Here is a 15,995-nt window from a genome sequence, read left to right as displayed (position 1 = left end):
ATAAGTTATTAATACATTTTTAAGTATTACACAAATATCTTAAAACAGGCTTGGGTTCATTTTTGTAATTTTTAAATAGAAAACATTTTAGGCATCTCTTGAAGAAGAAATAAACCAGGCATTTAAAGCTAGAAAACAAGTAATTCCAAATTTAGTTTTTACAAAAGTTTTCAGCTTTATTGACAAATTATGGCAAACATATTTGACAAATTGTGGTTTCCTATTTAGAGAAGCTTACACATGGAACTTTATGTGTGTTTTTTTTTTCTTTTTTAACAAATACAGGTTAAAACACTGAACAAATTCAGTTAGCTACATACATACAGTAGCTGCTTGTTTTCAACCCCATTAAAACAGCATTTAAAATTAAATTTACAAACTTAATATCGAACATCTTCATCTAACTAACAGATATTAAAAGACAGGTTAAAACATCTTATCTACAACTTTATTATCAGCTAGTTCAAAAATCATATTACAGTCTTTTAGCAACCCTAAACAAAATTTCTGCTAGTTGGTTGAGACTCAAAATCTGTCAACAGATTCATGCTCTTTCTTAAAAGAAAAAAAAAAAAAAAAAAAAAAGAAAAAAGAAAAAAGAAAAAAAAAAAAATTACACACAACAATGAAAAACAACCAAGAGAATATCATCCTACTGAATGGTTTATAAACTATGCTTGCCAATATCTTTTTCAGTTCATTTTGTAAAATAATGCTAGTGTCAATGCCACGACAACAGTATAGAGGGAAATACAAGAAATATATGGGCATAATTATGAGCAGTTATCCCTAGAATAGAAAAAACAAACAAAAAAGGACTATTACTTGTCTTGTTGCTGTTTATGTGGAGACCACAGGCTATGAATTGTCTTTGAGGTGAGGTCACAGGTGAGAAGGACCTTCAATATCTACCATAGGGGTGTTCCCTGTATCCCCCTCTGGCTGACCTTGGCGGTGGTGCCTTTAAGCTGGAGCGGGTCGTGGCCCATTCTTCTGGTGCTATGAACAAGAGAAAGACAGTAACATGCACATGACTTCACAGTTACCAAAAAAAGTAATTTAAGACACAATAGAAAACCAAGAAAAAGAAATTAAAAAGTCTCAGCACTAAAAACTAAAGCCTTACTTTTTGTACATGGTAATATTTTATATATGTATATACATAGGTATACATATATATAAAATTTTATATAGAGATTATTTTAAAATATTAATCATATATTTTTTCCACTTGGAATTAAACTTTCATAGCTTTTTTTTTCACAGACGGGAAGCTAAAGTCCTTGGATAACTAAACATTTATTATGTGTTAGATTTTAAGGCTGCAAAATAGAAAGAGGAGTATCAGTGCAATCCACTCCTCACTTAGCCTCTAATACAGACTTCAAAAAGAAATTGGTTATAGTGAAGAAATGACTTTTAGGCCTTGATTAACCTGAAAATCACCTAAGAATCTTATACAAACAAAACCCCAAATAACTAATGCCTACTCTCTGTCTCATAAGCTACCTGATTAGCAAACTCTTCAGGGTAAAATCTACAGGTTGGTATTTTTCAACTGCTTCCCAGGCGATTCTTAGGTGATTCAGGACTGAGATTCATTGTGCTAAACTGTACTAAACAAAGTGAAAGATGAGCAGGATATGGTGCCGAGCAAATTTTAAGTACAAAAATAAGTAAAGAAAAGAATTCTCACATCAATTTTTCCAAGTTCTTTCTGTAAAGAACTCAGAAAATACTAAGGTGCTGAATACACCAGTAAAACTCATTTGTCTGTTAAATGCATTTCCATTATCTTCAATGTTATGGAACATAGCCCAAAACCAAGAAACAACCAAGATTTTGTGTATAATGGAAAACAGCTATTGTAAGGTCTCTGTCCCTGGAAAAGGATTCTGGGCCTCATCCAAAGGAGCTTAATATCAAATTCATGGTGACATTTATGATATTCCAAAAGCTAGACTGTCTGCCATCTTTTAATCAGTTCTCCACAGTGAACAGATTTTATGCACAAATCTTTGGTGGAATGAAGTGTGGACATAAAGAATGAGATTACTAGAAAGATAGAGATACATTGGCACTGATAGCTGATACAAAGAATGGAAAGAAGGGAAATATCAAATGAAAAATCCCAAAAGATCAAGGACAACTGATACAGGGCATTTTCTCTGGAGCGTTCAAATGCTCCTAAGAATTTCTTCAAAAAGATTGATAAAAGAGATGAGAAAAATTTAAATTGTACTCACTATAAGCAAAGGGAAATAAATTACAATGTAGAAAAATAATGACAAGTTTATCAATGTTGGAAAAGCTAATTTAGTGGATACATACTAGGTTTCTGAGGATATTCTGTATTAAGACTTTATCACAAATGATAACTAATGATAAATGAAGAATTATCTTTTCCATGGCTTAAGGTACATACTTATGTTTATTTCAGAATGTGACAGGATGTATAATAGGAGAAAATAAATAGGAGAAATGTTGCCATTGCTCAGGATACATGTTTACCTAAATCAACTATGATATGTGAGCCAGATTTGCCCAGATGCCAGATATAAACAAATTTTTATTGGAGCACAGGCATTTTTATTTATATAATAATGTCTGTGGGTGTTTTGTGGTGGAAAGGTAGAGTTGAGTCATTGTGACAGAGATTATACAGCCTGCATAGCTTCAAATATTTATATTATAGGCTTTTAGAGAAAAGGTTTGCACACACCTGCTCTAGTCCATGTTATCTTTTCTGGAGGGAGAATGTAGACATTGATCTTTCTGATATGCTCTCTTGAGGATAGGAATTTACTGCCAAGCTGCCTGATTTCTCAACATTGACATTTTGGAGGAGAATTCCATGTGTTACTTCATTGGAATAAAAATGTCCTTGGTATACAAGAAAGGAAAGCACACTTCGCTGGCAAGCTTGAAAGTACTTCTGTAAAATGAGTGTTTACTCCATTTCTGTGAGATACTAGAGAATATGCTAATATTCTTATCTTCCATGCTAAAATCTATTCCCCATTTATTATCATTATTATTTGTAACAAAAGGAATGTAATGCTCCTTGCTGACTGTTGTAATGTTAGAGATTCAGGAGTTGTACTCTTGGCGGGGTGGGGGGTGGGGGTCAGAGTTTGACATGATAAACATTTCAAGTATACCTCAGAAACACAAATCCTGAGCCCTTTCTCAGATCCCCAAAGTTCCTGGTAAACATTCTTGCACAATAGCTGAACACCCATAAGCAGAGGACAGAAATGCCTGCCACATCCCACCCCAAGAAATTTTTAGAATTTTAAACTGGCTTAAACCTGGGACTGACTCAGAGGACCTAAGTGTTTAATAACTCATTGGCCTGGCTTCACTTGATTTCAGTGAATGCTCTGGGGCAGCTAATTGATGAGCTGAAACTCTTTCTTTCCTAACTGTAGGGAATGTGACTGTTCACTGCTATCTCCACGCAGCCTAGAACAAATGGCAAATCTAGCAAGGGTTGACTGCAATGAAAACCTGCAGGAACCAAAGGAGGAATAAGTAAATAAAATGTGGGGACTATGATTCAGAAAGACCTTCCTCCAATGAAAACCTAAAGAAAACAGCAACAACCTGAAGAAAGTTGACATTAACTTTAAAAGCGGTATGACTAGAGATCTTTTACATTTGTTATACTCAGACTTCTTACTCAAGAGTTTTTCCACCAGAAAACTTTTAAAACTCATAAGTGAATTCAGTAAAGTAGCAGGATATAAAATCAATGCTCATAAATCTAATGCATTTTTATACATTTGTGTTGAATCTTTGGAAAGAGAATTAGGAAAACGACCCCATTCACGATAGCCTTGAAAAATATAAAATACTTGGGAATCAATCTAACAAAAGAGGTGAAAGACCTCTACAACGAGAACTACAGAAAACTAAAGAAAGAAATTAAAGAACACCTTCGAAGATGGAAAGATCTCCCATGTTCTTGGATAGGCAGAATTAATATTGTCAAAATGGCCATACTACCAAAAGTGCTATACAGATTCAATGCAACTTCAATTAAAATCCCAAAAATGTACCTTACAGAAATAGAGCAAGCAATCATGAAATTCATCTGTAAAAATAAGAAACCCAGAATAGCTAAAGCAATCCTTAGCAGGAAGAGCGAAGCAGGGGGTATTGCAATACTAGAACTTCAACTATACTACAAAGCAATAGTAACAAAAACAGCATGGTATTGGTACCAAAGTAGACAGGTAGATCAATGGTACAGAATAGAGAACAAGACACAAACCCAAATAAATATAATTTTCTCATACTAGACAAAGGGGCCAAAAATATGCAATGGAGAAAAGATAGCTTCTTCAACAAATGGTGCTGGGAAAACTGGAAATCCATATGCAGCAGAATGAAACTAAACCCCTATCTCTCACCCTGCACAAAACTCAACTCAGAATGGATCAAGGACCTTGGAATCCGACCAGAGACCCTGCATCTTATAGAAGAAAAAGTAGGTCCAAATCTTCAATATGTTGGCTTAGGATCAGACTTACTTAACAGGACTCCTATAGCATAAGAAATAAAAGCAACAATCAACCACTGGGATAGATTCAAACTAAAAAGCTTTCTCTCAGCAAAGGAAAATATCAGCAATATGAAGAGAAAGCCTACAGAGTGGGAGAAAATCTTTGCCACTCATACGTCAGATAGAGCACTAATTTCCAGAATATATAAAGAACTCGAAAAACTCTACACCAAGAATACAAATAATCCAATCAACAAATGGGCTAAGGAAATGAACAGACACTTCACAGAAGAAGATCTACAAGCAATCAACAGATATATGAAAAAATGTTCAACATCTCTAGTAATAAGAGAAATGCAAATCAAAACTACCCTCAGATTCCATCTCACCCCAATTAGAATGGCTATTATCAAGAATACAAGCAACAACAGGTGTTGGAGAGGATGTGGGAAAAAAGGTACACTCATACATTGCTGGTGAGATTGCAAATTAGTGCGGCCACTCTGGAAAGCAGTGTGGAGATTCCTTAGAAAACTTGGAATGGAACCACCATTTGACCCAGATATCCCACTCCTCGGCCTATATCCAAAGGACTTAAAATAAGCATACTTCAGAGATACAGCCACATCAATGTTCGTAGCTGCTCAATTCACAATAGCCAGATAGTGGAACCAACCTAGATGCCCTTCAATGAATGAATGGATAAAGTAACTGTGATGTGTGTGTATATATATATATACATACACACACACACACACACACACACACACACACACAATGGTATATTACTCAGCCATAAAGAATAAAAAAAATTATGGCATTTGCAGGCAAATGGGTGAAATTGGAGAATATTGTGCTAAGTGAGATAAGCCAATATCAAAAAACCAAAGGACGAATGATCTCGCTGATAAGTGAATGATGACACATAATAGGGTGTGGGAGGCAGGCAAGAATGGAGGAAGGAGGGACTTAGAGAGGGAAAAGAGAGGTGGGAGGGGTGGAGGGAAGGAAAAAAATAACTGAATGAATCAAAAACTATTACCCTATGTAAATGTATGATTACACAAATGGTATGCCTCTACTTCATGTACAGAGAAACAGGATGTATCCTATTTGTTTACAATAAAAATAAATTAAAAAAAAGTTTTTCAGCTAAGCACCAGAAGTATTTTACTAAATAATTCAATTAAATAATCACAACAGAATCCCAGTACAAAAAAGTGCAAAAGTATTGCATTTCATTGCACAAAAATCTCCCCTTTTGTAGTTCTCCATTTGTATGTGAACCAATACTATGTTTTTCCCTCCTTGTTCAAGGCTAGGAAAGTGAGATATTCCATTAACTTACACAATTGTAACTAGGCAGACAAACAAGAAATTCAAATGTACTCCTAACCAGACAAAGGGGAGTTTTAGATTTTCCAAGATTGCTCACAATTAGCAAGGGTTTATTTCACTTAGTTCAGATTTTTTCTTTTGTTTACATGTTCTCAATAACAACAGTGAACAAAGATCAAGAAAAGTCTTATTTCTTTTTGTGCCAAATTTTCTTCACATGTGTCTTGGCTAACATCGGATAGGCACTATTTACAAATGCCACACACTGTAATCCAGTTTATCTCAGTGAAGCTAGGCTCTTTAGACTGGGCTTGGAGAGTGCTGGCTCAATGAATATTTTCTAATGTCATCAGCTGTCTGCCTTGCTCATCAGCCATGTTCAGGCTCCTGGATCTCTTTCCTGCAGTTATCAGACATGAAAAGTAAAACTTAGGAAGCCAAAGGGATTCTAACCTAAGCAACCATGGAACCTTCATCATGCAAAAGACCCAAACATACAAAGAGACCTCTTAAGGTCCCTCATGATGAGGTTCCTCTGAAATACAAATTTATAAAGGCCCAAGAATGCACTTATAATTTCTTTCCTCTTGGGATTCTACTATTTAGGAGATGGGTAGATTTAAAATATTTTAGAACTTCCTACAAGTTTTGGATTCCTGGACAATTGTTTCTAGTCCTGTAATGTTGTCTAGGATGTCATTAAAAAAATAATTGCACACTGAAGGTAGTAAAATGATAAAGGAAGTAAGATACTCTCAGTATCAAGATCATTGCCATATGAGAAGTGCTAGCCAGACTGTGAATGTGAATTGAGAAAATAAATTACTCTTCAGAGAGAGTGCTAAATAACTATCTGCACAATTGAGGTTGTTGGAATGGATTACAGAATTGTGGCTTGGGAAAATGCAAATTAGGATGTGAGAAGCAGAGCTTTAGAATCTCTTTCAGTTTCCACCATTTCTTGGCTTCCCAGTTCATATTTCAAGATACAATGTAGTACACAAAATATAGAATACATTCATATTGATTATATAAATAACAAAGCATCATTAAATATTTCTGTCTTTTTTTTTTCTTTTCTGAAGATCTCTTATGTACTAGTCACCACACTATGCCTTGAATAGGAGGGCAGTTCAGAAAGTCTTAAGGAAATCACAGGGAAGCACTAGCAAAATTTTGTTGATTACAAAGCAAGTATATTTTAAGAAAATGCTGGGGAAAACACAGAGGAGGGAGCTACTAACTTTCATTATTCGAATGAACTTGGACTGAACTCTTAACATTTAGTCATCTCAAGAAAGGGATTTTCTGAGCAAATATACAATCTCAGTAAGAACATAGGTGCCATTTAAACTATCAAATAGAATTTATTTTCTTTAAAGGCTTTCCTATATTACCTTGTAGCATGTGACCTTGTTTCCAAACTGGACTCTAAGATCTATGCGAAGAGAGACCTTCTATTGTGACAGACACATAGTAAAAGCACAATAAATATTTGTAAGCTACATAGAAATAAATGGTGCTACTAAGCAGAAAAGGAATTTGTAAACCAATTATGCAAAATGAGTAAAACAAAACTATTCAGGAAGGCACTATATGCAATTAGGTTGTCATGTTGAATGTATTTAAAATATATCAATATTTATTTAAAAATTACTGATATTTTTAATTTAATTAAGACTATTTTTTTTACCCTGTGAGTCAAGTTTTACAAAATGCCTAGAGTGCATCTCTATTACATGCTAATAACCATCACTGAGGAACATTTTACTTTGATAAAGGAGTGTAAATTATCCAGGTAACACTTCTTGTGCATTAAATGTTACTCTAGTGGTTTCAGAAGCTTCTGCATCTCAAATACTTTGCTCTCAGCAGAATCAGGCCTATTAAGTGGTGTGCATTTCTCAAAGTACTCTCATTTCTGCAGTGGGAGCATTCACAGTGGGAAAGAAAAATCTCCATGACTTTTAAAGTTGCAAAACTGTGTTCTTTGTTCCAGATACATTAAACATGGAGGTTGCTGAGAAAAACATGAACCATAGAAAAGAGGGGCCAAACCATAGGAAAGTTGGCATTATTTAAGTAGCTGGAAAAGTAAATATTTAGTATAATTTAGACAAAATATTCTGGTGAAAGTGTGAAGAACCAATTAGGAAGATGGGCCTGAAACAAGGTGTCCAAGTAACCAGCAGCAGCCATATATGTTAAATGAACCATATAAAGAAGTGAGATCTAGGATTTAGTATTAACTAGTGTTTTTGTATAATTCTGACACTTTTTTGTTAGTTTCCAAGCTTAATGTACTCTATTTATTTATTTATTTTTGGGAACAGGGATTGAACCCAGGGGCACTCAAACACTGAGTCACATCTCCAGCCCTATTTTGTATTTTATTTAGACACAGGGTCTCAATGAGTTGCTCAGTGCCTCACTTCTGCTGAGGCTGGCTTTGAACTCATGATCCTGCTGTCTCAGCCTCCTGGGCTGCTGGGATTACAGGCGTGCGCCACCACATCCAGCTCACACATTGCTATGAAGTTCTACAGGATGTAAGGAGAAAGGAAGTCATGATGGGAGATGTGGCTGGAAGGTGCATTTTGGGGTGAGATTGTTAAGTGCCTTCATTAATTAGGGGGTGTATTTGAACTTTTTCCCATGGAAAACAGGAAACATCCACAGATTCTTTAAAGCAAAAGAGTGAAAGTCCTAGAAACTTAAAAACAAGCTATAATTCAACAACCTTACTTTTTTAAATTGAGAAAGCGATGCTCAGAGAGGTTAAGTGATTGGCTATGTTTAGATCCTTTAACCGCGTCAGGACCCCAGCTTTGTGCGTCCATGTAGAGCACAGTAAGGCATACCAACAGTTTCTTTACCAATATCAAATGCTGCTTCCTCTCTCTTGGGAACACCACCTCCTGCTCACCATTCCCATCATCCCTCCTTTTCCTATTAAATTTGTCTGTTACATTCAAGTGCCATTTCTTCAATGGAACTTCTCACTACAAACTAACTCTTCCCTCTATACTCTTTTTATCTGTTATAGCATGCCTCTGACAATACATTATATTATTATAGTTTTATAGTATTATATACCATGTCATATCTTTAGTTGGTTCACATGTGCTTATATTTCAAACTTGTTAAAAAATAAACATTGGCACATTAAAATTAAAAAAAAGAAGAAAAGTAAATTTTGGGGGGGGGGTACTGTGATTGAATTCAGGGACACTGGACCACTGAGCCACATCCCCAGCCCTATGTTGTGTTTTATTTAGAGACAGGGTCTCACTGATTGCTGAGTGCTTCACTTTTGCTGAGGCTGGCTTTGAACTTGAGATCATCCTGCCTCAGTCTCCAGAGTCGCTGGGATTACAGGCATGCGCCACTGTGCCCAGTTGGAAAAGCAAATTTTTAATGTTTATCTTTTAGGAAGTAGGTTTAAAAATGTCATCTTCCGAGTAAATCAGTTTCAGAACTCAGTTCAGAAAGGATACCAAGGAGATTATTACCATGATGCCACACTGCTAGTCCTAGATAGCTCTTTCTTTGTATTTCTGAAATCTGCAAAAAAGTCTTAGAAGAAAAAGTTTTTAAAATCCACAACAGAGGAGGGCAGCTCGGGAGGCTGAGGCAGGAGGATCACAAGTTCAAAGCCAGTCTCAGCAAAAGGGAGACGCTAAGCAACTAACTCAGTGAGACACTGTCTCTAAATTTAAAAAACAATAAACAAAAAACAAAATAGGACTGGGGATACAGCTCAGTGGTTGACTGCCTCTGAGTTCAATTCCCAGTACAAAAAACAAAAATAAAAACAAAAACAAAACAAAACAAAACACTAAAGCAGGAAAGTTAAATTAATCTCTATCATTACAAACTGCTATGTATGTTTGTGAATCATACCAGAGCATTACAAAATAGTTGATTAAAATTCATCCTGGCTCTGAGCCACTCAGTTTTTTAGTCTCAGGTATATTTCTGATTTTTTAAGGGATATCATTATATTCAAAAGCATATCTCAAATGTATACTTATGGATTGTTTCAAGGCTATTTATTCCCAAAGAAAGTAGGCTAGGTTTAGATATTTTGCTGTTATTGTAACTCAGTGTCATTATACCCTGTAAAACCCAAGCACAGTGTGAGGCATTTCATGTATATTATTAGTTAAGGCTCCCAATTTTCCACCAAGGTAGGAGTTAACATGACCTTTTTTTAAAGATGAGGAAATGATAGCTCATAAATTTTAGTTGTTGGGAAGATGGGAATTTTTAATTTATAACTACCTCATTATTTTTTCAACAACCCTTTTATATGAAAGAAGTTCCCGACTTCTGGTGGTTCTTCATCTTTTTTTCCCCCCCTAGAAAGTAGGATTTAATTTTTTTTTTATTCCCCTTGGATTATATAATAATTAGTGATTTCCGCAATAATTAATTAGCTGAATGAGTGAGAGCGTAGTTTTTGATTTTGTCAACAAACCTGTGGGCTGCTGCAGCTGAATTTGTTAAGATGCAAATACAGGCACATTCCCTCACCCAAAGTGGAAGGCAGGGTTATCTGTTGTGCTCTGAGCATTTTAAAGTATTAATGGAATTTTGGAACCACATGGCTCAAGCATTTCATCTGCATAATTTGTATTCCCACTATTTATAATTACATAGTTTACTGTTTTAAGATTCAGAGGGTAACACAATAGTACTGAAGGGGAAATATGGGTGGCCAGCATCTGTTTCCACAGATGAACATAGTGAATTACATTCCAAGAAGAGTCATTAACTCTCAATTCACCATCGGTTATGCTCTCAGGAAGTTCAGTCGGATTCTGGTAAGCATTTACAACTTTCATCAGTCTTACAAATATTTAATGAAATATTCTCTGCTAGAAGAAAGTATCACTTGAGATAACTCATTTAGAGAGTAACAAAGAGCTGAGCCTTTCTAAACATTGTTTTCAATTCTAGAATCCTATGGTGTACTCTTTGTAACCATTGAATAAAATATTTAAATATTTTACATCTTCATTTTGGATGCATAAAAGAGGTCATAGGTTTCTCTCACCTGGATCTCTTCATTTTGAATGGTAGTCTCAGGAGTCTGATAGCCAGATCTGCACTTGAATTCTGGTTCTGAAAGTCTTTTAATGAACTGATAATTCATTTCAATTGTCACACAATTCTGAGTCACTGAAATGTGTATTTAACTTTCCCTGAAACATTGACAAAGTTATCTCAAAGTCAACTTTTTCCAAAATTAAACTCTTTTCCTCCATACTTCTTCCTACACTTTCCAAGGTTCCCGTAGCAGTGAATGAAGCTCTGACCTATCATGTTACCCAAGAAACCACAGAATCTTCATGTTCCCCTCTCTCCTTTGCCCATTCAATCTAAGAAATCACCCAGTTATTTCTTATTTTCCCTTAATATAGTAGAATCCATCTCATCTGTTTCTTTTAATCCTCACTAACACTTTTCCAGGGCTAGTCCTGATCTCTGAACAGAACTACTTGCTATCTTTTATTGTTTCCATATTATGTGTGTGTGTGTGTGTGTGTGTGTGTGTGGTGTGTACATTTGTATAAATACGTATGTATATATGTATGTTTATATTCCCTACATGCATTTTATTATATTATTTTTCTACCTTTTAACCAGAGGGACTTGGTTCCAAGTACGCTCATTGGCCCGTTTACATGATTTTTGCAGCACACTCAGGATCAAGTCTAAATTCCTTAGCAAGGCAGCCTGGTCTGATCCCTGGCTTCATTTTAAAGGTTTGGAGTTAATGACTTGGTAGTAACTGAAGTATAAATAATGTACAGCATTCATTGAAGAAATTTCTATGGTCTAGAAATGTAAGAAATATTACTAGTAAGTTAAAATTTTAAAATATTTTTATCAAAAGGAAAGGCATGTAATCTTTGCATAAGAAAGGTCTCAGACCCAATTAGGGGAAGAAACTGGGAGAACAAGTCAGTTTAAATTTTAAAATGCAGGAGACTCAAACTTTAGGTACCTATTACATTTTGGTAAATGAATGCCTAATATATTCAATGGAAAACTTATGTTTTATTTTAATAATTAGTAAGTTTTTATGGTTTAGCTTTGCTTTTTTCACATTTTTTGATTGATGTTATGAATAATGATTTCTGGTAGGGGCCCCACCAACCGGGAATAGAACTGGACTTTTGGTACTTTCAAGAACATCTATGCGCAGCTGGCGAACTTGTCCTAAAGACCAAAATTTCCTCAAAAGCAGTCAAATCCATTTTAGGCTTTGATTAAATGCCTAGGTGAAGTCCCTAAGTAACTAATGAAGGTACATGTTTCTACTTGGCTACCTGGACCATGAAGCAAGTAATAACTTCCAAATCTAAAGTAAAATAAAAAAAACAATAAATAAGAATTTAAAATATGGATTATTTTGAAGATATAAATGAGTAAATTCAGAAAGACATTTCATAAATAAATGAGTAATTCATAATAAAGTAAATTATAACCATTTGAGCATTTAGTCCCCAAATACATCTGTGATTCAACAAATGGGTACATGGTACTTTTTAAATTAATTTTAATGATACTCATTGGAATGTAGATCTGTGGATATAGCTGAATTTTGTCACCTAATAATTAAATCCTTTTCTAGTATTCAGTGTAGTTGAGAAAATCTTTGGGTTATTTTTCTTTTTTAAAGTGTTTTTTTTTTTTTTTTTTTCTATTTTTATACTTACCCTTGCTTAATACTTCAGTGTACTCCATGTATACCATATTATAACATGTTTTCACAATTTTATCTTCTGTACATAATTTTGGGTGGTTTCATTCACTGCTATCTCTGTGTGAATATCAAGAAGGCAAAGAAGCCTAATAAGCTTAAGGCTACTCTAAAAACTGATAGTTAATTTGTTAATGGGTGACTTTTACAGTCTACCGTGTTCCCACATGAGGCCATTATGATTTGAAATGTTAGGAAAATCACTATAATTCAACCCCCTTGGTTGTGGTGGTTTTTTAAAAATTATCTGCTGTTTTAGTCTCTACTTTATACATTTTATATATTACTGTATTTAATAACAAGTTGACTCAATCTGTAGCATTTTATTTCTAATATGAATATGAATATGCCACAATGAAACCCATCATTCTAAATAAACACTTTGTACCAATAAAAATTACTCTTACTTACTGGCAAAATACTCAAATGGCTAAAATGTAAACATTTGTCCTTGACTCTGCTGAACAGCTGTACAAAAATATAGGCGGGCTAGTGATTCTGAATATTGTTAAACAAGTATGTGTCTATCTTCTTACTTTGGAGTAAAGAGTTCATCTCAATGGAAAGGAGACAAAGAAGTCCACTGAAGAAGGATTTCCAAAATAAAAGGTAGATAAAAAACTGGTGAATGATAATTGAAAACCATAGAAGCTTGTCTGCCTTGAGTCTACGAAATTCTTTCATTATTTTGAAATAAAATTCTGAATCACTCAAAAGCCTGAGGAATTTAGCCATGGAAGTTTTGAAATGTACATAAGGATAGGGGAAATAATAAAAAAGAATAAAAATGATGATATAAAGTAATATGTTGTAATTCTCTTCTGGAAGAATTCCAACACTTTTTTCCATTCAGGGAAGAAGGTAGGCTTGTCAACCTAATATAGACATGGAGACTAATCTGCAGTTGCTGATGGTTTCACTCCGCCTTCATGCCTCATTTCTCTATGGGATCAGATAGCAGCCCAGTGTGTAGTCACAGATCAGCATAAAGTATGGCAGTTAGAATAACATTGGATTTGAAGCTCCACACAGTGTAAATCCAGCTGCATGACCTTCTCTGACTGCTTTTGGTTTTGCCCAAAGTGCCTCTGCCTGCATTCCCAGATTGATAAGTGGCTCTCACTCCTTGTAGTTTAGCTACTTTTTGTTCCTGGTTACTGAGAGGCAGCCTCTAAATCATGAAAATTTTCCAGGTGATTGGAGTGACTTTGTTATTCATGGCAAGTCCCTTGGCCACACTCTGAGAGTTTATGCTTGACAAAATGACTCAATAGGGGGCAGGTCTTGCCAGCATAACCATCATGGAGGGTGTTAGCATTGGTCCATGTGCTATCAGTCCAACTGAAGAGGGGAGGAGGCTAGGTATTGAGATGCTTCAGTCTAGTACATCCACATATTAAAATCTTAATGGAATCCTGAACACTGAGGCTTCTCTGACCTTCTGTGGTGGGCTATACTTGACTTATTGTTAATAAGAGAATTCAGACCAGATGATGGAAACTTCAAGTTTGGGACTCCTCCCCATAAGACTTTGCTTTTCTTCTACATGTTCCTCTTTGTCTGGTTCTGGTTTTACCTTTTCAGCATTAAAAAGAAGAACAAAATAATCCCAGTAATTGTAAGAGAAATTTTGTCAAGAACTATACCCTTAACTGTGAAGTATGGCCTAACTATGGGATCTTTCGGTTTCTTTATTTGCTTTCTCAAATCTTCTCAGCAATGGGAATCTTGATCCTTTATCTTTGACTGAACCATCACTACCAAAAATTCTAGGTGCCAGAAATCCAATGAGGTATTTATCTACTGGCTGATGCTGCACTCACCTGAGCAGGAAGGGACTTCTGAGTTCTTACTGCGATCAGTGAGACCAGAGAGACTGACCTGTTCTACTTATTGTTGTTGTTTTCTGACACATATTGTTATAAAATGAGAAGTTTAACAAGGACCCAGTATGGATAAGTCATTTGTTCAACATAAAGAGACAATGGTTAAAAATCATCACTAATTATAAGACCTATCCAAGAGACATAATGTTTCAACAGTCCATATTTTTGTAGGTGGGTGTATGAGTGTTTTTTTGCATGTGCATATACAACCAATTCTCACGGAGTCATTCTTCAATAAATTATGTCATATTTAATAAATAAAATATAGCACATTTACTTTATAATAATGTATCTTAATCTTATCTCCTTTAATTCATGTCTTCTTTTAATAAATACAAAAATTTTCTCAAATGCTGGAAATACTGTACAGACCCACTGAGATGGCATATTCCCTGGGTTATATATTTGCTTAGCTGGTACTTCTATGGGCACAAGAAAATTTTTTCCCAGCTTTATATTTTTCATTTTAAAAACAATGATTTTTTTAAATTCTAGATATAAACCTATATTATATTGAATATATTTTATTGTACATTACCTGTTCAATGCAAGATTCTGACAATAAGTCAGTAACTTTCTTTTCCTCCTTAGCTAAAATGATTGTACCATTAACTCAGCAGAAAGAAAGTTATAAAATAACTTTCCTGTGGTTTATTTTATTGTCTCAACAAGAGTTGTTAGATGCATGTGGACTATAATTTTTTTGTGGAGTCTGTTGAGTAAATTTTAGAGAAAGTCAAGTTTGAAATTTAACTGTTCAATGCACAATTATTCAAAAAAGAAGTAAATTATATTTTCCATTACTTAAACTTACAGCTTTTAAAAAATAGATTTAAAATGCAGGTTCTATAATATAATGTTTGCTTACAAAATACTGTGTTATAAAAGTGGTCTATGAATAAATTGTATGTTACCTTCAAAAATGCAAATGCTTAGCACAGATTTTCATCTTTTTCAGTTAGTCATGAGAAGGAACTAATGACAGGGGAACCGGATTTCAAGAATAATTTGACCTTATAATCATGAGAGAAAATATAAATATAATTATCAAAGGATAGGTATTATACATTAAGATCATAGGCTACTTTTCACCCACCACCATATATGATACCCAAAACTTATTCTCTATCCTTATCTTACAAGAGAACCATTCAGGAAACTTCTACATGATCCTGAAGGCCAGGATCAGTGACACAGCTGGTTGGAAGTGAAAACTAGATGTTAGTATTTTTTTCTAGGCTCAGCAGGTGATTTTAAAAATGGTAATCAAAGTTAATAATCTCTAAAATATGTAGATGCAGGTTCTAGTTTGACCTAAAACTGTTGATTTAGGAGTGCATAATTCAAAACAAAATTGAAATTGCAAATACAACCAACCTAAAATTAGCAATATAAGTTGCAAGGTAGTGATACACTCATCTTTTTGATAATCTGCATTTTATTATCAAGACTAATTGGATTAGATGTTCACCTAATTTCAACCTCCAAAATA

General features: G+C 34.7%; 1 protein-coding gene and 1 long non-coding RNA gene across 11 annotated transcripts in view; one reads left to right on the top strand and one right to left on the bottom strand.

Moving 5' to 3' along the window:
- KHDRBS2 (KH RNA binding domain containing, signal transduction associated 2) overlaps positions 1–15,995 on the bottom strand; it is a 577,654-nt gene that overhangs the window by 18,367 nt on the left and 543,292 nt on the right. For 6 of the 10 annotated variants that reach the window (XR_013764977.1, XR_013764978.1, XR_013764979.1 and 3 more), the window contains exon 9: positions 826–999. Coding sequence is in view for 3 of the 10 variants with exons in the window: in XM_079146740.1 (XP_079002866.1) it covers positions 902–999 (98 nt within the window). In the remaining 7 variants the exon portion in view is untranslated. Of the gene's footprint in view, positions 1–199; positions 1,000–15,995 lie in introns of those variants that run through there. The other 4 variants (XR_013764976.1, XM_079146741.1, XM_079146742.1 and 1 more) reach the window with 2 other exon arrangements.
- The window catches only part of LOC306665335, an 811,245-nt gene that overhangs the window by 265,299 nt on the left and 529,951 nt on the right, over positions 1–15,995 (top strand). The gene's annotated exons all lie outside the window — the stretch shown is intronic.

The sequence above is a fragment of the Sciurus vulgaris genome, assembly GCF_902686455.1.
Source record: "Sciurus vulgaris genome assembly, chromosome: 7".
Lineage (NCBI taxonomy): Eukaryota > Metazoa > Chordata > Mammalia > Rodentia > Sciuridae > Sciurus > Sciurus vulgaris.
Note: the sequence above shows the minus strand (reverse complement) of the source record. Positions and strands in the feature narration are given on the sequence as shown.